This window comes from Cyprinus carpio, chromosome A3 (genome assembly GCF_018340385.1).
Source record: "Cyprinus carpio isolate SPL01 chromosome A3, ASM1834038v1, whole genome shotgun sequence".
Lineage (NCBI taxonomy): Eukaryota > Metazoa > Chordata > Actinopteri > Cypriniformes > Cyprinidae > Cyprinus > Cyprinus carpio.
The window spans coordinates 13,830,980-13,853,580 of record NC_056574.1 but is presented as its reverse complement, the minus strand read 5'-3'; the positions used below and the strand labels follow the sequence as shown (position 1 = coordinate 13,853,580).

Genomic DNA, 22,601 nt, shown 5'->3' with positions numbered 1-22,601 from the left:
TGTTTTCCATTGGCTTCCTCCAGGTCAGTCTATAACAGGTCAGCTTTCTTTCTGTCTGAACGGCCATACAAATACAGACAGACTTTCCACAGGGTGGCAACCTGTGATTTCCACAGAACACCAAATGCCATGCTAATTATCTGTGGCACTGTGACTTCCTGGACTAGAAGCACATTCACAGTCAGCTCAGTGTGGGACAGACATGGACAAACCATCCACCCACTCACACAGTCACTTAGAGCAGACAATCCTATTAAAAACAAACAGTCCAGACACATGGCTTTATATGCAGCATATTAACAGTCTGTAGCTGTGAGCTGCGACGCTTCCTATGATGTGCCATTCTCCCACTGCCGCAGTGCATGTGGACATAAACAGATACATTAATCCTCGACTGTGTGTGCCAAACCAAATATGACAACAACTTATCCCACTGTCCCCATCTGTTCATATTCTCTGTTCCCTCTAATTTTTGTTCTTGCTGAGCAAAACCTATTTCTATTAGGCAGAGTCTTCATCCACCTGAGCAGAATCACCCCATGCTTCAGAGCCGTGCTGGGTTCGAAGTGCCATACTTCACAAAGAAATGCTATGGCTCTGTTCCTAAACCCAGTGAGCTGCACCGCTGCCTACATGGGCAGCTGTCCTATAATGCAGCATCCTGACTGTAATGAATGCCATGCATTTTGGTGAGATTTTCAATAGATTTAGAACTCTATGTAGCATTAGCATTCTGCTAAGCTAAAATTGAAGTACTCTAAAGAGCGTAAATATATAAATATATTGTGATGCACAATGTATCAGCAACATATCAAGGTTTTTGTATTATTCATTTGTATCTGTATACTGGATATACAGTACACTATCAAGTTTGGGATCAGTATTTTTTTATGGAACAAATTTTTTGAAAGAAGTTTCTGATGCTGCTTTTATTTGATTAAAAATAGAGAATAACTGTAATATTGTGAAATATCAATAACATTTTTAATCACAGATTTGTGTTTGAATGTATATAAAAATGTATTCCTATAAAACCCTAAAGCTGAAATTTCCCCATCATTATTCCAGTCGTCAGTGTCACATGATCCTTTAGAAATCATTCTAATGATGATTTGGCTGCTAAAAAATAAATAAATAAATAAATAAATAAATAAATAAATCTTATTATCAATGTTGAAACCAGCTGTGCTATTTAATATTTTTGTGGAAAACATGATACTTTTTCAGGATTATTATATGAAACTTCAAAAGCATTTATTTTAAATAAAAAATTTTTTGTTACATTACAAATGTTTGTAACTTTTGAAAAAAATAAATTTTCCTTGCCTAATAAAAGTATTAATTTCTTTAAAAAAATTTAAATAAAAAAATTATTTCCTCAGATTCTTAAAGTGGTGCACACTGGGTGATAATGGATTTTTAATTGTACATAATTATTTTCTCCATTTTTTATACTTTTGTTGTCATCTAACACAATTTATCTTTGAAAATTTTACATTTAATAACAGTGTTAAATGTAGCAAATCCCAATATTAATCAATTTTTATACATTATGATGTTGTGATGCCTAAGTTCATTTAAAATGAACAATTGTTGTTTTTACTTTTTTTTACCTGTTTTTTTTTTTTTTTTTTTTTTTTTCAAAATAGTTTCTAATTTTAATATCTGCCAAAGCATCAAAGTAATTATGGGCTTATAGATATCGTCCAGAATTTTGATATCAGTGCATCAACAGTATCAGTATAGTGTAGTTAACATGTACTTCTCAGTAATTCTGAGAAGATTTATAATTAATTATCTTGCTTTGTCTGCAATCTTGGATTTATCTTCACTGAGACTGCTGTCTCCACAAAGCATTCATGCAATAATGCTCAAGATGTTGACTTCAGCAAGAAATATTAGAAGACAGGATCCTGCCAACCTGTCTATAAAAACAATCAATAATCTGACTAATTGTGCTATGATGCTTCAGTTTCGTAGATTGTTTCATGAATCTCATTTGTCTTCAGGTTATCACGTGTTTCGGAAGTAGACGAAAAATTTGCAAAAGAAAATGAAGGTTTTAATCCTTGAAATGAGGTAAAAAGGAACACAAAGACATTTGTGTTTTCGCACAGAAAAAAAGTGCTGAAGATTGACGTTTTCTTTGTGAGGCTGTGTTGGTACATGCATACATGAATAGAAAGACAAATCAAACCTAACAGGCTGAATGGCATGATGTACTTCTGGAAAAAAACAAGGTGACATCAAACAAAAAAAGATAATAGAATGTTGTAAAAAAGACTGAGCAAATTGAGTGACGTGCCTATAAAATATTAGGATGAGGCACTGGAGAAGACATTAATTTCTCATCTTCCTTTAATTTGGAGGGCCATTTTGATGGATGAAATGACTAATGAGGACTGATATCTCACCTTGAAGCTGATGTCCCCTTTCTTGCAGCACAGGCAGGCTAGCATGAGGAAGACAAATGTGAAGAGGCCGGAGAAGGAGACAGCCACCACCGCCAGAGAGGACGGCCATGACAGCTCACTCAACGGGGAGCCACCTGGGGAGCACAATCAGACATTTAGTATCAAACTCTGCTAATGAACTTCAAACCTCAGACATCAGTGTATAAAGAGTAAATGACAATAACAATCCTTCCATTTGTTAATTATAGGATACATTTTCCCATTTATGCCTAAAATTTTAGACTTTTTCTTATGCATGACATCATAATTTACTCTGTTTACGTTGTTAGTGGACATTACTGTGAAGTTAATCCACAGGAAATCTGAAAATTTGCCGACTTCATAAATAAAAACATTAAAACACCAGATTAACTGACAATTGCTGGGAAAATTACACTACATTCTCTTTTTGCTTTATAAAGGAAGAAACTATTGTGAGCTATTAACAGCTGATAAGAGAATAACGCAGGTAAATGTTTCATAACATACAAAGTAAATTCAGGAAATGTGAGGGTATGCAAAGGAGCTGTATATTAATTACTATTGATGAAAATATAATTAAAGTATATTGATAAAGTATATTATTCCTTGTGTGGCATTCAAAACCTTGAAAAAAAAAAGATATTTTGCAGAATGCCCATGCTGCTTATAGTCACACTGAAATGGATGAGTTATACTGCCAAACTCCAAAGATTACAAAAAGCACCACAAAGGTATCATAAATGTTAGTCAATACAACTTGTGTCCTGCATCACAAGTCTTCTAAAGTAATACAATAGAGAGCTGCAGTGATGGCATATTTTGTGGACCAATCCAGAAGTTAGCATCACCCTGGTTTCCTTGACAACAGGATTTTCCATTAGCTTTTAGATTAATGTAGGGAAAAAAAGCTCTGTGACCAACAAACGTTTATGAATCTTCAATGTTCATCAAAATAATCTTCATAAATAAAAACAACTTTTATTCATTTTAAGCACTAAATACAATCGTCCAAAGTAAAAATTTAAGTTAAATAAAGTTAGGTTATAAACAAGCTACACCAAGGTCACATGACTTCAGTGTCACTGACACTAGGCTTCAGACAAATCTTTCAATCTTTATTTAAACTCAAAGTTTGAGTTAAAATAGTTTGACAAGAGAGTGAAAATATATCATGAATTATGTGATAAAATATGAAAATATTTGAGCTCGTGTTAATCAAAGACCTTATTTCAGGCTTTAAAAAAAAAAGCTACCAAAAATACAAAATAATTTCTAGGTTTTAAGACTCATTCGTGAAGTACTCTAGCTTTAGGTAAGGAAAAAAAAAAAACATGAGATTGAAATTGAATAGATCCTTCATGAACATAATAATCCAGAGGCATAGGAACAACCTGAAGAGCGGGGGAACACATAAACCTATTAGCTTTGTTCATGAATAAGAATTACACTGATATGTACCCACTAGTCCTACCTGACAGAGCAGAGATTGGTAAAATGGCGCCAGATAATGATTATCTCCCAAAAAGTAGGGGCTGAAATTTGAAATGTTCCACGATGTAAAATTGTGGCTGTTTAAACATGCCTCCCAGCTGCCCAGTTTGATTGCTTGTGTGCAAATGAAGGAGAAGCGATAAGACCCAGGCCAAAAGCATTTAGGCCTTTTCACACTCTGTCATTACAAGGACACCGCAGGGGCAGGTGTCACATTTTGGACTACTGAGATTTAATCTGACTTTCACTGTAATCCCCCTGTCAGCAGGGGACACACAAAGACACATTACACATGTGCTCTCTCTCAGTTGAAAAAGGACATGAGCATCCTGATCTGCAAAACTCTTCACCACAGTGGTCATGTGTCCTGAAATGGAGGAAGTGGCTTGTTTTGCTGATAAGGTGACAATGTGTTCCACACATGACGTCTGTCGGGGTCATGTGGGTTGTAAGGCCAATGCTTCGAAACAAAAATAGACATAGGGCGAAAGTTATAAACACAAATACAAGAAAACTAAACTCTGATGGACTCTTTTCCAAAACCTTGTTAGATGTCCTGTTGTATACTACCTGCATAGGCAGCTGTCTTTTAAGGGATCATCCTAATACCATTTTAAAGTTTGGGATCAGTAAGAGTTTTTAATGTTTCTTGAGATTGGGAGAACAATCATAATGCAATAATAAAGCTGTATATGTAGGCATCTCAGTTGGTTTTAAAACAGAGGCACTGTGACCCAGGAGCAGTGGAGCATGTGTGTATACACAACACCACATACAGACACAGTCAGCAACGTGTTGAGTGTACGAAAGCATTTCTCCCACCCACTCCTGCATCTCCATGGTAACAGGCTGACTGGCTGACCCGTCATGTTGTATTGCACTTTGCTTTTTGTCAAATCTCTCCTCAGCCCCCACCTTTCATAATGATGACACATTTCTGCTGATGCATTAACAGCTGCACTTTCTATTTTCCTCTCCCTCTTTCATCAGCATTCTCACAGTGTCCTAAACACACAGTTTGGTTCACCTGGGGTCTGTGATACAACATTTCCCTGTCGTTTTGAAATGAGAGAAGGATGTCGCATGTAGACACAAGTATTCAGAATTGCATACTCATACTACTTGTGCAAAATGCAGTATGCATAGTATATGCATGCAAAGACGCAGCACCAAAACCAGTTGTCTTAATGAATATAAACATTAATTGGTATATTAATAAACATACAGTAAATTTGCATTGCAGAAAATAAGCTCTGATCAACAAATAATTATGATTCTTACACATTTAGTTCATCAAGACAATCTTCACAAAAGAACACAACTTTATGAATTTTGAAGCCTAATTACAATCGCCAGAAGTACAAAGCTAAGATTAATGCAATTAATGTCATATTTTTGGTGTTATTGCATTCATTCCTTGAGGTTTGAATGTTAAATGGGGTGTTTGGAAAACCTGACCGATCATGCATACTATATAATATAATAACCAAAAAGCAGCATGTTAAAGGAATAGTTCACCCAAAAATGAAAATTCTGTCATTATTTTTGCCTCATGTCATTCAAAACCTTTAAGAATCTTTGAAACAAAAATGAAGACATTTTTAATGAAACCAGAGAGATTTCTCTCCCTTCATTAAAAAGTCCATTATACCAAAACGTTGATGCAACAAAAAGCTCAAGTTTAGGTTTTTATTCATATTTAAACATTGATCAATGTACATCAAACATGGTAAATGGAAACTTAACCATGTTTTGACAAACCTGAATTCTTGACTTAAATCTGAGTAAATTACACACACCACATGGATGACTTTTAAGATGTCTTTATTAACTTTTTGAAGCATCAACATTTTGGTGGAATGGACTTTTTAGTGGCGTGAGAGAAATCACCCACTTTTCATTATGTAATATATGTGTTTCGAAGATAAACCAAACTCTTATGGGTTTGAAATGACATGAGGGTGATAAGCATACATACTCACAGAAAATACTTTATTAACACTAGTGGAACACAAATTACTTTTACCTTTAAAGACGAGCAAACAACAACTGATAAAGTTGGAGTTGTGGCGTGTATAAAGAATAATAATGTGTGGATAGTTGAGGGTGAGTGAATAGATGGAAGGAAGGAGGGGGCAGCAGTGGCTGGGGACATGAGACATCCTGTTCACTGCATCATAAAGCAGTGTGACTCATTCCTCTCACATAGGATTTCATTAGACAGGGTTCCCTCCAAACTTAATTCTCTTACTAGTTTATCCTCTTTTGGGGGTCTTGCTACTGAACCCAAAACACACTTTTCTAGTCTGCTGTTTTCATTCAGGTTTCCCAAAAAAACCGACTTCACAAAAAGAAAGGGGAAATGAACAGAAAATAATATATATTAAACCAGCATTATATTAAGACGTCTCCCTCCCACATTAAAAACCTAGGAATGCCATCTAAACTATTGATATGTACAATAACCAGGGTTGGTCTTAAACCAGCTTTAAACTAGAAACTTGGATGTCAACATGTTCAGCCATCTGGTGTTAGTTACTCAGACAAAAGTAATATTAGCAACCAAACACGTATAATTGTCTGTCAGCTGCCATCTAAAAAGGCGTTTTTTGTGCATTAAAGGGGTCCTATTATGCTCTTTTACAAAGTCTTGATTTTGTTTTGAGGGTGTACTAGAACAGGCTCTCATACTAGGTTATTCGAAAAACACATTATTTTTCACATATTTTACTGTATTACAACACTTCTCTCCCCAGTCTGGCATGAACGGCTGGAATAGTTCCTGTATCAAATGAAGGCCCGCCTTCTGAAATACAAAATGTGTTGTGATTGGTTAGCTGGGTCAGTGTGTGATGTGATTGGCTCCACTCGCCTGGTCGGGAAATGTCATGCCCCTTACCATAGCCACTTGCAAGCTTCAGTGTAAATATTGTCTCAAAATCAAATCAATTTGAGCGTGATTTAAACCCGGATGATTGTAACCATTCTAAGTTCTTCTGCCTTGGGAAAGCTAGCGTGTCTCAGACATAGTGATAACACTCGTTGCCTTCTCTTGTGCAGCTCAACCAGGTCTCGTCCCATTAGTGATATCACAAATCCCGAAAAATCAAAAAAAAAAAGCGATTTCAGTCAAAAAAAAAAAATCCTATTTAAGTTAAATAAAATATCTCCTTTTGAAGTGGACTTTGAACTTTGTAACTTTGCTGATCTTTTTTATGCTCAAACAGCAACATTACAGACTAAATAAAGTTAAAGTGAAAAAGCATAATAGGACCCCTTTAAGTTCTCTAGACAGTAACGGACCAAGACATTCTTCACTACACAAATACTTGCAAAAGCTTCTGCCTATGCAAACTTGAAAGGTCAAAAGGTGCAAGAAGTTCTGCTAATAACACACAGTGACTGCAGAGAGCCTCAGGTGCAGAGGCACTCAGCTTAACCTGTGCGGTGTGAACGTCCTCTTACCACACTGGAAACTCACTTTGGTTATATCTAATTTATCATGTGAGGAAAATAAGGTTTTCAGTACATATTACTAATTACTATAAAATGTAATTAGTAGCCTAATCCAAATATTTCAGTATGATGATAATAGCATAATGTAATCTGATTTCTTTAAATTTGGATTAAGTTTGGATAAGCTTTGGATTACCCCAAGGTCACAAATGTATAGAAGCCCATTTTCACCTCAGAGAAATACATATAAAAGATAATTGTAACTTTATTTTATTGTGGCTATATATACTATACTATATATAGTGGGGAGGTCATGGCCTAATGGTTAGAGAGTTTGACTCCTAACCCTAAGGTTGTGGGTTTAAGTCTTGGGCCGGCAATACCACGACTGAGGTGCCCTTGAGCAAGGCACCGAACCCCCAACCCCCAACCCCATACTTGGCTGTATGTCACGTCACTTCATATACTATTGTTTAAAGCTTTAGTGTTGTTAAGAATTTAATTTGCTCACCAGGGCTTTTGAAATATTAATTTAAAATAACTGTTTTCTATTTGAATATATTTTAAAGGGGTCCTATTATGCTTTTTCATTTTTTTGAATTTTAGTCAGTGTGTAGTGTGTATGTTTGGGCATAATAAAGATCTACAAAGTAACAAATCTCAAAGTCCACTCCAAAGGCAGATATTACGTTTTTTTTTTTAAAAATTCCTTTTCAAGAACTACAACGAACGTCTCGTTTGTACTACAGCGTTGGTTTCTGGGCTTTGTGATGTCACAAAGCGGCCCATTAGAATATCATTAAAATAATTCCCGCCTATGGAAATTCGAATTGTTGGGGCGAGGTCACATTTAGAACGCTTGAGTGCAACAGACAAAAAGACGACGAAGAAGAAGTGCTTCATGTTTTGTAGTACGTAAAGTAATTCATAAATTACTATTAAAATTCACAGCAATGCATAAGTACGCTAATTCATAAATAACATAAATTCACAGCAATTCATATTTACAGTACCTTTTCAATTTCTGAATTTTTTAAATAAGCATAATACATATATCTGTACATTGTAAATGCAGTTATTTTTCAGCAGGTGGAGGGGTGTGCCCGAAGCATGAATCCATCTTCAGAAAGGCTCGGAAAACAAATATCGTTTGCTAACGGTTGCCTGTTACATTAGGAGAGATAACTGAGGACGATGGCAAATGATTTGTAGATTCTGAGCACCACTGAAAAAACATCTAATTTTGTAAAATGTGTGGTAAGTACTGCCGCTCCATAGTATAAACAGAGTACATGCGATCACGAATCTCGAAAGTGAAAGTGAAACTAAAAAGCGGCCGTGCACTCAAAAGCAGTTTCAATGCCAGGCATTATAGCGGCTCTCCGATGCCCGCAATTTATACAGGTCTGCAGTATAATTACCCAGTGATATAACTGCGAGAGAAAGTATTGAAATATATATTTTCCTCCCATCTCGTATTTATCCCCTTTAGGGGTTCGGGATCCATATACATATCATTTTCAATCCGAAAACGGAATTGGGAGGGGGGAGGGAGGATCACAATGCCGGTTCAACAACATGATGTCTATCAGCCATTGGCAATGGACGATGCCATCGTCTATCGGGCCAACCCTAGTTACTCTAATATGTTTTGCAATATATATATAATCTGCTAGTTTATATCTCCCAATTCCAAAAGGGGAAAACAACAACAACTAGGTGATTTTTGCATAATTTCCTATATGTAAACACCACAACAATATTCCTATTACATGCCCACATTTTATCTTAGAAAAAAAAACAATGTTGAATTTTTAGGGTAAGAAGCGAAGCAAAGCAAAGTGAAGTGAGATGGGTAAAGAGGAAATGAGCAAGTCAAGCTGATTTACTGAAACTGGGATTGAAGCAGCAAGTGATTTTAACTTACAGAGTACGAAACCGCACATCAAAAACAGGAAGATAAAGTAGACTGTGATCCATTTTCCAGAACATTATCAAACAAGAGGTTAGCTGGTGAAGCAGACAGAGTATATTGAGTAAACAAGAATTAATAAACTGTTTTACTTTACAATAAAATGCCCCACCAGGACATTTTTTAAGTCCTGCTTTTTTAAGTACACCACTGTTGCCACTCTTCAAACAGCTCTTTTGCATGTCTTTGATACACTCTGCCTCTCTGCAGATAAATGTTTAAAAAGAAACAACCTTGAAGGTGTTGTCCAAAAGACATATGACTCCCCACAGACTTTCAGGCATGGACATCCATTCCAAAACTCATCAGGCATGAGGCCTTCGGGGCGAGAGCTGGGCTTTATAACATTGTTGGGGCATCAATAAGTTTTCACCTCGTCTTCTGCTAGGAGTGGACACTGTCTGCGAGAAAGCATATTTTAACAATCCCGCTGATGCCTGATAGGAAGAAAGCACAGAAGGGAGGGAGGGCCACCTGTGTCCCTATTTTTAGCCTCCATCTCTCTTGCCGTTTTTCTCATGTACACGCACTCTTTCTCCTCCTGCCTCAGCACAGCATAAGTTTCCAGCTGAGCTGTTCTTTCCCTCGTATTTGTGCACTTTAAAGGCATGCATACATACCCACAATGCCTTTCACATCTGTGACCAGCTACTGACAGCTTTGCAGAGTCGGTGTTGTGCCAATCTTGACACTACTGCAAAAAAAACTCCAGGTAGTGAGGGTTGCATTCTTGTTATTTATATACTATTATAGTGTTTATGAATGTTTTGAATTGGGCTTTTTTATGTTTTCATTTTAATAGTAGTTTAATTTTAGCTAAACTCAGTTTTATCTTTATTTTTAGTAATTTTAGTACTTCTACTTAAAGTTTCTTTTCTACTTAAACATTTCTGATTTTCAGGTTTTTTTTATATCTAATAATTTTATTTTATTTTATTTCAATTACCAAAAACACCACAAAGAAACAACAACAAAACAGTTTCAGACAGGAAACATTATTTATCAGACAATGCTGCTTGGGGTCATCTGGACAGGCAGCCCATTCTTCCCCTCTCTCGCACTAAAAAACAAGATCCAGTTCCATTTGCTTCAGTGGATAAGCCTGTATCAGTGGGAATCAGAGAATAAACGATGAGCACTGGAATGCTAGTGGAGGTACTCGTTCAGCTCCACAACAGTATTGACCTTTACACACTGATGTAGAGCAGAGTGCACCAGACTCTAGCTGAGACAACGGGAAAACAGGACCAGTGACATTTAGGGAAGAATATTGTGCCTAGTATGGGGTGGGATGGGGGGAGTGATTCACATTTGTCCCAGTTTGGCCTTCTTGGAGTTTAAGGAACATCAAGATGCAAAAGTCTAACTGCCTACACTGAAAATAATGGCTTTTAAACCATTTTCACATATTTTCACATGCTTTTGAATTTTCACAAATTTTCAAAGAAACAATTTTCACAATTAATATTTAAAATATTAAAATTAATATAAATTTTAAAATTGAATTTGAAATTGTAGTGTATGTAGGCATCATAGCATGGAAAAACATACATTGAAAAAAACACTCCTGTTTCTCATTTCAAGTTAAGCTTTAAAAACACTAATAATTTAATAACAATGGTAAATTGAGCAGATCTCAAAATTAATGAATTTTTATTTTTAAAAAAATTATATATTTTATATCTTTATATCTTTTGACAGCATAGAATTTTAATATTGTCCATTAATCAGTCTTCAGCCTTCAAGAGGCAATACATGAAAATACAAGAATTTTCATGCATTGTTTTTTTATTGCTAATGTGTGAACAGTTTGTAACAAAACTTAAAAAACTAGACCTTCCCTGACTTCCTAGGTTGTCTGTGAATGCCTGTATAGACTGTTTTTTATTTGGCCGGGAAAGTCAAAAGGATGTGACGTTTACGCACACTCCTAAGAGCTTCTTTTCTGTTCTTTGATAAGTGAAAGGAATGCTTATGTTTGGGTTAATGCCAAAAGTACTATTCTGTGCTGTAATGTCAATGAGTCATGAGTGGCGGAGCCAGGATGTTTTTATAGGGTTGGCCAGAGAGGGGATAGCAACCAGTCTTTGGTGACACAGAAATCTTCATTATTTCAATATAAAAATGTCTTTGACTATAATGTACAGGACTGTTTTAGTGCCTAAAACAGAATATAAAAAAGAATATAAAATTAGTTATTTTATGCATTTAAATGGTTTCATTTTCACATATTTTTTCGTATAAATGCACTGTGCTCACATTCATTTGTGCATTAAATTACAAAAAAAAAAAAAATCCATATCTGCTTGTGCCTTATATTATGATCTTGAATTGCAGAATATATTTTAGTACATGCATTTGACAGACGTTCTTGTGTGCTGCGTATATGTGCACAGTTTGCAGCTTTAATCGCCTTTTTGGTAATTTCATGACTTAGATGACGACAGAGCTAGGTATGTACGCTCATAGTTTCTAGTGCGGGTTATTTATGATGAAGTGATATAGAGCATGCGCCACATATTTGCGTACTGTTAAAGAGTGCGCCGTGAGCGCAGTAAAATTGGCTGATCAGACAGGATAGTGTGTTTTACTAGGTGCGTTTCCATTGAAAATATGCCTAATGGAAACGCATCAATTTCGCAAAAACGCCCATATATCGCAACAAAGTTTTTACGCTCGCATGAGGTGGTTTTTCATGCAATGCGAAAAGGGAATAATTTGCAAAACTGCAATGGAAACATTTTTTTATTTTTCGCATTTACAGGTCACATGAGGTATGTAAAAAGTCATATGATCATTCTTCAATGTACTATAACCTCCAAGAAACACTTCACATGTGGCCACTCTACAGTAAATGGGGTTTTCCCTACCATTAATGCTTATACAATTTTGCACATGTCTGCAGTTCAGTGTGGCTCTGATATGGTCACTGAAGCTGATTGCGGCCACTCAAGTCAATGCTTGTTTATTCCAGCTGCGCCATACACGTTTCTGAAGCGGCTCTTTGTGCTGCTTCTGTAAAGATACACGCATACGCCTCCTTTGAATAAATATAGCCAAAATCCCACCAAAATCTGTCGCCATGACTTATCGCGAGAGGAAAAAGTTACGTTTTAGTCACATAACACTGGTTAATGGAAACGCCACCTATCTCTCAAATGGACCATTGACACTCCTAATTGAGACTGTAGATAGAGTGTTAATGGGCCATTTGGGAGATAGGTGGCGGTAATGCAATTATAAGTCTGCGATCTGCCGTAAAGCAAGAAGAAGAAGATGATGTCTCAGGCACCTGCTGCTGTGAAGTGCGTTCACAAGAGTTCTAACAGTTCAGACATTGCGTTAATCAGAGGTAAAAAACAATATAAATACTGTTTAGTTTCTTGCACAGACCAATCGTTTTGTGTCTTTACACATCAATGTATCGTCACGAGCTGCAGGGTTTAATTTGGATTTGTCTGTGCATGTTTTTTTTTACTCTCATAGATTTTGTTACCATTGCCAGGCATTATACGGCTGGAGTTAAAAATCATAATTTGTGTTCTACTGAAGAAACAAAGTCGCCTACATCTTGGATGCCCTGGGGGTAAGCAGATAAACATCAAATTTTCATTTTTGGTTGAACTATCCCTTTAATGACCTCATCTGTTCACATGATGCCAGTGAACTGCAGAGCTGGTGCAAACATATCCACATTGCTATGATCAGATGCTTTCATAACTGCTGCCTTCTCACCACTCTCATTTCATTTTTGTATTCTAAATATCTAAACGTCGCTCTCAGCAGTGTGGATGGTGTCTGAATGTACGTTAACAGTGTATCGCTGCAAGGGTAGTACCAACTTTAAAAAAAAAAAAATAACGAAAAAGAACTTTGCTGTGAGTATAGTGGGGCACTAAATCACATTTAGACTCTTGAACATTATGAATAAGCATATGCAAATACTTTGTTGGCTGCAGTTCACTTAACAGCCACCGGTGTCACTAATAACAATGGTTTCTGAATTCTACATACAGCCTCTTTAATATGAAAATAATCAATCTGCTACTTGGAAACAGCCAGAATTTTAATATTGGTGAAAATTAACTTAACTTTAATACACTTTTATATGTGCTGTGCTTTCATTTATTTCTCATGTAGTTAGCTTTGCAATTGGCTAATTGGAAGCTCTAGTGGAAACAATTGTGAGATGAGTTTCCAATGCAGTGCTATTTGTATGACTCAGATTCTGTAATATGCATAAAGTAGTAAACTCTGCTCCATTTAACACATTAAATCATATTTGCACAGATTTCTCGCCACAATCATTGCAGAACATATGAAAACTGTCCCGATTTCAGGAGAGAGCCTTATCACAGCCTATGCTGTGTTAAAAAAACATTATTTTCATTAAACAGTCAATGTTGATTCATTGGAAAAGTGCTGTGGTTTGTTCACTTCCCTACAGAAGAGCTGATGCTGACAGCTGCCTTCTGTCAACCACTGAGTGAGGAAGATGACAAAACCCACAGAGAGAGGAAGAGAGCGATATATTGCAAAATTGCTATTGGGTGTTGAAGCGCCTGAGAGAATGAAGACATTGAACCACATGGTGATTCAAAGAAGGAATGTTTCTTAGTGAAGGTTGAATGAGGGTGGGGTGTAAACAGCAAGTGGCTCTTTTCATTGAATGTAAAGCATCGAACCACTAGTTCAGTACAGATGGCAACCCATAGTTCTCATAACCACAGTAATCAATGGGGCTTGACGGGTGATGGGGAGCAAGCAATCTTAAATGCCCCACCTCAGAAGCTTTACTTCTGGAGCTGTTTACATCTACTGGTTGTGAAGGAATTCTTGTAAACCAGGCAAACAGTCACTGAAAGGATATAATGAGTACTATGGAAGTCAATGGCTACCATCACCTCTTTGGTTACCAGTATTCTTCAAAATATCTTCTTTTGCTCTCAGCAGAAGAAACTTGACTCGATTGATTTCAATAGAATTTGGCATTACCATGATGAGATATGTTATTAAGCTAACAGCACAATACAAAAGTCCCTTTTAAGGAAAATCAGTTCAATCTGCGGCCATATTTGCAACGCCTCTAGGGCAGCTATTTCAGACATGCAAGCTCATTTCTACTTGAATAAGGAAATACTAAAATCTTAAACACTGCTTGCCAAACTCACATTTAAATAACATATCTCATAAATGTTGTTTCTTAAGCTAAAACAGCTTTAAAAAGCATGACTTTACCAATTGTTAAAGTCCAGTTGGCTTTTTTTTTTTTTGTCTAGAAGGTGGGATTTGTTACAGTATATTGCACATTGGACTTTTTTTCTATTCAAATTAATATGAATTAACTATTTTGTTATATACTGTATGCAGCCTTAGTGTAACTGAGCATGCAACTGCACAGAAAACAAATACTGGATTATTAAATTAATTAGACTTAATATTTTTATCAATAATTTTTGTAATTACATTAATTGTGAAAAATATCAAAATAATATATTTGTTTTCTTTTTGGATGTATTCCCGTCACTTAGTTCACTGAACTGCATTATATTCTGCATGAATGATTAACGTCACACTGCTTTACAATTTGGTAAAAGTCATCCTGAAAGGAAAATTAATTATTTCGCTTATCGTTTGAAACTGACCTTGTTTCGGGAACGCATCTATGATGCCTTAAAATGCTTTTTATGTTCCAGTTCACTAGGTTTTGGAACAGATCCTTTAACCAGAGCCCCAGCTTTGTTAGGTTGACTTCATCCCTAGATAATTCATAATTAATTACTCAAAGTCATTTATTTTTAGGGCAGGGTATCTTTGCATTGCCGCTTATTTCATGCCCCCACAGAAACACTTATGAGAGCACTAATTTGTTTTACTAAAGTAAGTGTGTGTGTGTGTGTGTGTGTGTGTGTGTGTGTGTGTGTGTGTGTGTGTGTGTGTGTGGAGACACATTCAGGAAGGAGGCAGGCAATGGGTTTTTTTTGTAACCATTCCCTCTCAGGAACAACATGTCTGACACAGATAAGAGAACAACATCCAAAGACAAAACACACACACACACACACACACACACACATAATAACAAGCAAATTTAAATGGCAGTAAATATACTTAAGCTATATGCCATCACAAATGTTGAAATACAATTTTTTTTTTTTTCAAAAACCCAAAGATCATATGAACATCATACAAGGAAACCCTCACCACAGATATGACTATCTAGCACTAAATAAGAACATAATGCCTCTTCCTCTCAGCCTCAAGATCTCACTCATCAAGAGAGAGACACGCTTTCCTGTGTAGTTTACATGCTTTCCTGTGTAGTTCCTTATTTTGACTAATGACAGTTTGTCACAACATGCAGATATGCTCAGCGGACACTACAAGACTAAAGCTTGAATTGACTGAAAGGAATATTCTGTTTCTTTCAAAGTACTTGAACACATTTACCTGAACTAACCTCGACTGTTATTAAATTGTACACCTACACTGTATCTGATCACACAGTAGGTGTTTCATTTGTTCTTGTTCTGAATGCTTTTCATAAATCTCCCCATATTCTCTCAAAGACATCAACACACTGCAGTCTTCTTCCAGGCCGCCTCACATGGCATGCAGCATTCGCGGTATTCATCCAGACGAGGTCAGGATGAGGTGGTGCAATAAATACTGCATGAAATCTCCTGTCAGTAAGAGGCAGTCGAGTGAATTCGACTATAAGTGTGTGTTTGGAAAGGGAGAGACAGCAGTATGTACATAATCCCATCTTCTTATTAAGACAGACAAGGTTAAAAAGTATATCCAAATGCAATGCACTGGGAATATTGCTCTCTTGTTTTATAATGGAAATTACTTAGTGGACTAAGACTAATCTTAACAGAAATGAACTCTGAGAATGGTGTCTGGGCCGGATTAAAGTATTGTGGTGCCCCTGATGCTCCGCTCCAAGTATTGTTGCTTGACTAGTGCCTCAGAGGCTTGTGTTACTTGGCTTAAAGTTTGATTTATTAAATCTGTTCAGCACTGTCAGGAAACAATATCTGCATAAGCCAGAAGGACAGCAAAGGCAGCATAGTTTCTTCCTGAACAACTGCTTAAGAGTGCTATCTATGTTTTTCTCCAGATAATCTCACATTTCTACTGCACATGAACTCCATAAAGGTTCAAAAAATAGATCTGATATCATAGAAGATCTTCAAAAGATGCTGTTGAAGAATCTTTTTAAGTTCTATGTTTCTGTAGATATCCATCTATGTGCCGGTGCTTCAAAAAAAAACGCAAGTAGATCTCTCGTCCAAAGAAACTACAGATGCACTGATATTATAACAGTCTGATACCAATAAACAGAGCATTATTTTCCTGTGATAACTAATAAATGTCTGATATAAAAATTCTAGACTACAGTAGATTAAACCTAAAACTAAAATCAACCATTATAATTGCTTCTTTTGAATTTAGGCATCACAACATTATAATGTACAGTATGAAATGTTCTAAATCTGCTAAATATAATATTTAAAAGTGTTATTAAATTATTAGTGTTTTTAAATATTTATTTTAAGTGACAAGGAAAAGGAAATGTGTGCGTCCACAATTAAACATTCAATATAAATTGATACTGATCATTTTGAAAGACAGATGATAACTGATACTGACACCAACATTTCATACATCCCTAGAAGAAAAAATAAAAACTGTTACATCAAGCTTATAAAAATAAAACTGTCAATCATATAAATGATCATGTTTCTTCATAACACTTGGATTAAACCCCTCAATTCATAAGGATTACTTTTACAAAAGTTTAGGAAATGTTAAAGCTTGAACATGTTGATTCCTTGAATGGACAAAAATGATGAAAGAACATTAATAGAACTTGTTCAGAGGATGAACAAAAGACAAACCGATTTAGAAAAACATGAGGGTGAGTAACTGATGACAGAATTTTCATTTCTAGGTGAACTGGTAAACAAACTCTTTGAAGTCGGCATGAAACTGAAGTCTCTGTAGCGTTGGATTGTTTGATTGTTGTTTGCTATTGCTGCAATCTTATGTGAGTGACAGGTTGTCCCACCTCAAGCCAATCAACACGTCATCAGACAAAAGATGAAGTTGCAAGAGGGAGGGGAATTATTTTAATTAAATATTACAAGGACACATGAATTTAAACAATCATTTGCACAGATAAATCATTTATATAAAATACTGCAATATTCTATTTTTAAAAAAAATATATATAATGGTCCATTTTGATTTTTAGTGACAAACCTTTATTTTTAAAAGTGTGGAAAGAAATAGCTCATACTTCAGGAACTGGTTGTAAATCTTTTGATGTTATGGTACTGAAGAGGCCTGAAATACAGCTTTGAGCTGTTGAATTGCATTCTGTTGACTTTCTGAACTTCAGCAATTCACCATGATTTTCAATTAAATCTTGAATTTAGACATGTCCCTGTCCATGGTGCTGATTCTATGCACAGGTACAAAAGCCAGTCACCTTCAGTCACCATGTTAATGAAGTCCTGAATAAGTATTTCATCAGCAAAGCAACAGAAGTTGTAGACTGTAGTCTAAACAGTGGGCTTAAACAGCTTCCTGATGCACACGACTTATAGCTCTATCAACTCAGTATTGATCTGTAGACAAAAACAGCATGTTCATAACAGAGAACACCCAAACCTAAATATCACCAGACAAAAGAGAACAAAATATATAGAAAAAATCCACAGCATTCATTTTCAAACAGCATCCATCTTAAAAATAAAAAATTATTGTGAAATTCCAAAACAAATTGGAATCTGAGAGAGTCTGTGATGAAACAAAATCCTCATAAACTTACAGAAAACTGTAGTAAACAGTCACAACCACAGGCAGGCCTTGAAGTATTGTGCAATCATCCTCTAACAGTGTCTGAGGATTGTGTTGTTGTGACCAGAGAGGAGTAAAGCCCAATTCACAGACAGCTCCAGGTCAACCACATCCGTGATGCATGTGGCTTTACAGGACTCATGAATAAAGCGTGGCTTTGAGAGCCAAGCATGCTAAATAACCATCAGAATGCAGCATGACTACAAATTCAGACAAAAGCAAGAAGTCTTGGCCTAACAGACCTCTTTTGAATGCTTTGATGTGGTTCCTTCATATATAGTCATCCATGAACTCAGCGCAACAACCCTAAACACAGTGATGGGTTTAGTAAGGAAAGTATAGGCCCTAGTTCTGATTTTGATTCAACATAACAATTAAGGTTCTGTGATACTTTTTTTTTAAACAAACACAATTTACTAACTGTCATATGTAATTGGACTGATAATTGGACTGAATCTATACAGCCATTCAGAAGTAGTATCTTATGCTCACCAAGGCTGCATCTATTTGATTTTTTTTTTTTTTTTTGAATGATATAAATAGTAAAACAATAACATTGTGAACTTTTATTACAATTTAAAATACATCTTTTTTTATTTAATTTAATATTTTTTTAAATGTTCTTTATTCCTGTAGTCTCAAAGCTTAATTTTCAGCATCATTACTCCAGTCTTCAGTGTCACATGATCCTTCAGAAATCATTCTAATCTGCTGATTTGCTGCTCGAGAAACATTTCTTATTATTATCAAATATCAATGATGAAAATGTTTTTTTTTTTTTTTTTTTTTTTTTGTAAACCATGATACTTTGATGCATAGTAAGTTCAAACCAAAAAGAAAAAAAAAAACATTTATTTTAAATAAAAAATATTTTGTAACATTATAAATGTTAAAATGTAACATTATAAATTTAATACATCCATGTTAAATAAAAGTGTTAATTTTTTTAATGACTGACTTCAAACTGAATGGTAGTGTAAGTCTCACAAACTTCAAGTGCAATTTGTCATACAAAACCGCTTATAACCATTCAGGTGTGAGAAGGGTCTTCATTTGTCAACCTTAAAAAAAAAAAAAAAACTTCAAAACGAATTGTCAAGTTGGCAAATTTAATGACTTAAGTGTCAAGATAACAAATCGCTTCAATTCAGTGAGGGAGTGAATAATTACAGTGAATAAAACTAAAGACTAAAGATTAATTTTGTTGAAATTTTTTGAAATCTGCTTATAGCTAATTTGCAAATGAATCAGATAAGTGCCTGTTCCTTCTTTTTAAGAAATTCCAGAACACATGATTTTCATTTTTCACTGTGTTCTGTTCTATTTAAAAAAAAAAAAGATGGAACCAGTTCTTATCTGATTCCCAACCCCATACATTACTCTAATACAGTCCTAACCTTAAAACAGCACTTGACATTCAAACTGCTATAATGTGATGAAGCAAAACTGCCCTGTGCCTTTATAATCCACATGACTTTGCCACGTCCTTTGGTATGTCCAAGATACTGAGGGTGGGAGACTGATTAGTCTCTTGTCACACGCCACACCATCCATTGCCACTGAATCATTGATTCTCAATCCCATTACTTGGCCAGTCAGAGTAACAGACTGCTGCTGACTCCAGCCCGTTATGGGGCATGTATATCATCCAGGCAGCCTACAGTCACCCTAAATATGTCCTCATTAAGTAAGAGGGAATCTTTACAGCCATAGCCAAAGCCCTTCCTGCACTGCTATCATCTCAAACCATGGTTGACTGTTGTGAATCAAATATGGAAACTCATATCCTTACTTCATTTTTATTCTTGAAAAATAAAGGTTCTTTACTGGCTTCAATGGTTCCATGAAGAACCTTTAACACCGCACAAAAGGTACTTTATAGTGGAAAAAGGTTCTTTAGATCATTCAAATGTTTTTCACACTAACAAAAAAAGTGTTTTTTAAGAACTCACCACTGAAAGGTTCATTGGAAACGGAAAATGCTTCTTCAATGCGAAAAACCTCTTTTGGAGCCTTTATTTTAAGAGTACTGAGCTGGATCTGATTTACTGTCATTCGACACACTAGAGAGATGGGGGAAGTTATGGTTAGCGGAAGTTCCCTTGGAAAGTAAGGAATGCAAGAGTGCAATTGAATCAAGCACAGGACCGTGCACCGGTCAAGGCATCTTTTCAGCCATAATTCCTTGGTCGTGATTGGGAGTGTCCGTGGCCCTCATATTGCCCAATCTAATTACAGAAGTGGGCGTTACATAATAGTTTGTTACGGCTTCCTAATCAGTGAGGCAGTCAAACGCTGATCTGTATGCGAAGGGCATATCTAGAGTGCCTGGTAAAAACACAGACAGTGAAAACCAAGAGCGATCGAGAAGGAAGCTGACCCCCTCCGCACCCCAGATTCAGAGGCAGCTGAACAGTAGCTGATTCATTAGCATGCTGCACGTCACCTCGGCCAGGGATGCTTTTGGCTCTGTTTACAGCACTACCTATTTCTTTCCTCACCTATGTCACCCTGATTCATGCCACTCAGCTTTCTAAAATCTCAGCACACCCGCAGGTGCATTGCATGCCGTATATGTTGCTCTTAATGAACAGCATGAGTCGCCTGCAGACATGCATCCTCTCTCACCAGACTGCAGGGCATGCATGAAAAGCAAGCTTGATGCCAAAAGAGATTGTGTGCACGTGAATCTCAGTGTCAAAGGTCAGCCTCCAACCACAAAGCACAGTCTGCCCTCACGGTCTCTGAGTGAGACACCACAGGCTGCTGACTTCTCGAGGAAGTAAACAACAGTGCACAGATATGTTAAACACACAGACATTATGCAACAGAACTGCCTTGGGAACACAGGACACACAAGAAGAGGAACACCACAGTTCTGTCTGACTAATGCCAAGTCAGCTCTGTTTGACTGCAAATGTGCAAAACACTCTCGCTCTAGTGCATAATGCATGCATGTGCAAGTGCACACACATGTAGGATGTCTTTTGATAAATGCATTATTCACAAGTAAATAAATATTTTATAATATATTCATGCATTTATTTGCATCAAAATGTTTAAATGTAGGTTATTTGTTTAAAAATAGCTTGGAAAAAATACTGATTAAACCCATATACAAAAATATTTAGCAACTTCATTTAAATTATTACGAATAAGTAAATGAATAAATACATGTTTGCATTCATTTATTACTTATTTTAATCACGTTTTATGCAAAACATGTATGTGGTTGTTTCAACATCACAAATATAAAGTCTAAATTGTTTCCTCTCATTGGTAGCATCTATTTCAGTGCATATGTAATGAATGATAAAAAGTTGCGGTTAAAAATATGTCATGTTTTTACTCACCTGTGTCGAAATGCGAGCTGAAGGCAAAACTGGGATTAAATAAAACGGAGGACATGACCGCGACAAATACCGATGCTTTCATCCTCCTCATAAGGCTTCGGATTTACTGCAGGACACCGCGATTGTACATTAAATAAAGAAAAAAAAATCGATTCATAAAAGAAAATTAGGCATGAGGGTGCTCCGATGCATCATGAAACACAGCGCGCGCGCCGCGTCATTTCTGCCTCACTTCAGATGCGTCGGGTTATGAAACAGATGCTGGGAAACATTTCCGCTCGGCTCTGTTCTGCGTTTAGCGCGTTTCAGTGTAAACAGCGCAGTGTCTCCTCGTCCATCAGGCTGTTTACTGAAGGCTCCTCGGGGTAGACCAGCTATCAGCGTCGCTTTTTCTCAATGTGCAGGCTATGCACCAAGATTTCTGTGTCTGGCAGCTGCCCAGTACCATTCCTGTAAATGTTTGGCTCTGCCTGCAGCTGTGCCCTTCGGACACGCAGTGTTTGATATATACTGAGAGCTCTGGGCAGTTTATTTCGGCGTGTGTGATGGAGTGTGTAGAGGAGGATTATTAATGCTGCAGCGGCAGTGACAGACAGGAGAGAGCGTCACACACACAGCAGCACTGTGACGGGTTTGGTCGAGGAAAAAAAACCGCTCGGTGCTCAAAATCTGAGCTGTCGGAAGTATATACTCTTGCTTGTCTGACGGAATGCCTACACTACAATATAGATCTTAATGTTGAAAATAACAGCTTGAACCATATTAAAATGGTTAGCTGCTTTAAGATGGTCTCCCAGCCTGACCAACAGAAAGTGCCTGAAATCCTTCTAAAACCAACAACATATCAGAATGGGAGATCAGCAAAACATCAAGAAATATCTTTGAGGATGTACTACCACCATACCATTTAATAAATGTGCATAGAAAAAAAAAAACTATAACCCCAAATGACACATATTCTCGGTAATTTTGGCAAACAAAATCTTTGATGAAACATTTGTCAAACTCTCCAATGTGGATTTGTTT

At 36.4% G+C, this 22,601-nt stretch overlaps 1 protein-coding gene across 2 annotated transcripts in view; it reads right to left on the bottom strand.

The window, feature by feature from the left end:
* The window catches only part of LOC109113331 (serine/threonine-protein kinase LMTK1-like), a 42,268-nt gene extending 20,115 nt beyond the window's left edge, over nucleotides 1-22,153 (bottom strand). For both annotated transcript variants that reach the window (XM_042719471.1, XM_042719479.1), the window contains exons 1-2: nucleotides 21,576-22,153; nucleotides 2,415-2,548 (exon numbers count right to left, since the gene is read on the bottom strand). In XM_042719471.1, coding sequence (XP_042575405.1) covers nucleotides 2,415-2,548; nucleotides 21,576-21,666 — 225 coding nt within the window. In that variant the 5' untranslated portion in view covers nucleotides 21,667-22,153. The remainder of the gene's footprint in view (nucleotides 1-2,414; nucleotides 2,549-21,575) is intronic.
* Nucleotides 22,154-22,601: the final 448 nt, after the last annotated feature.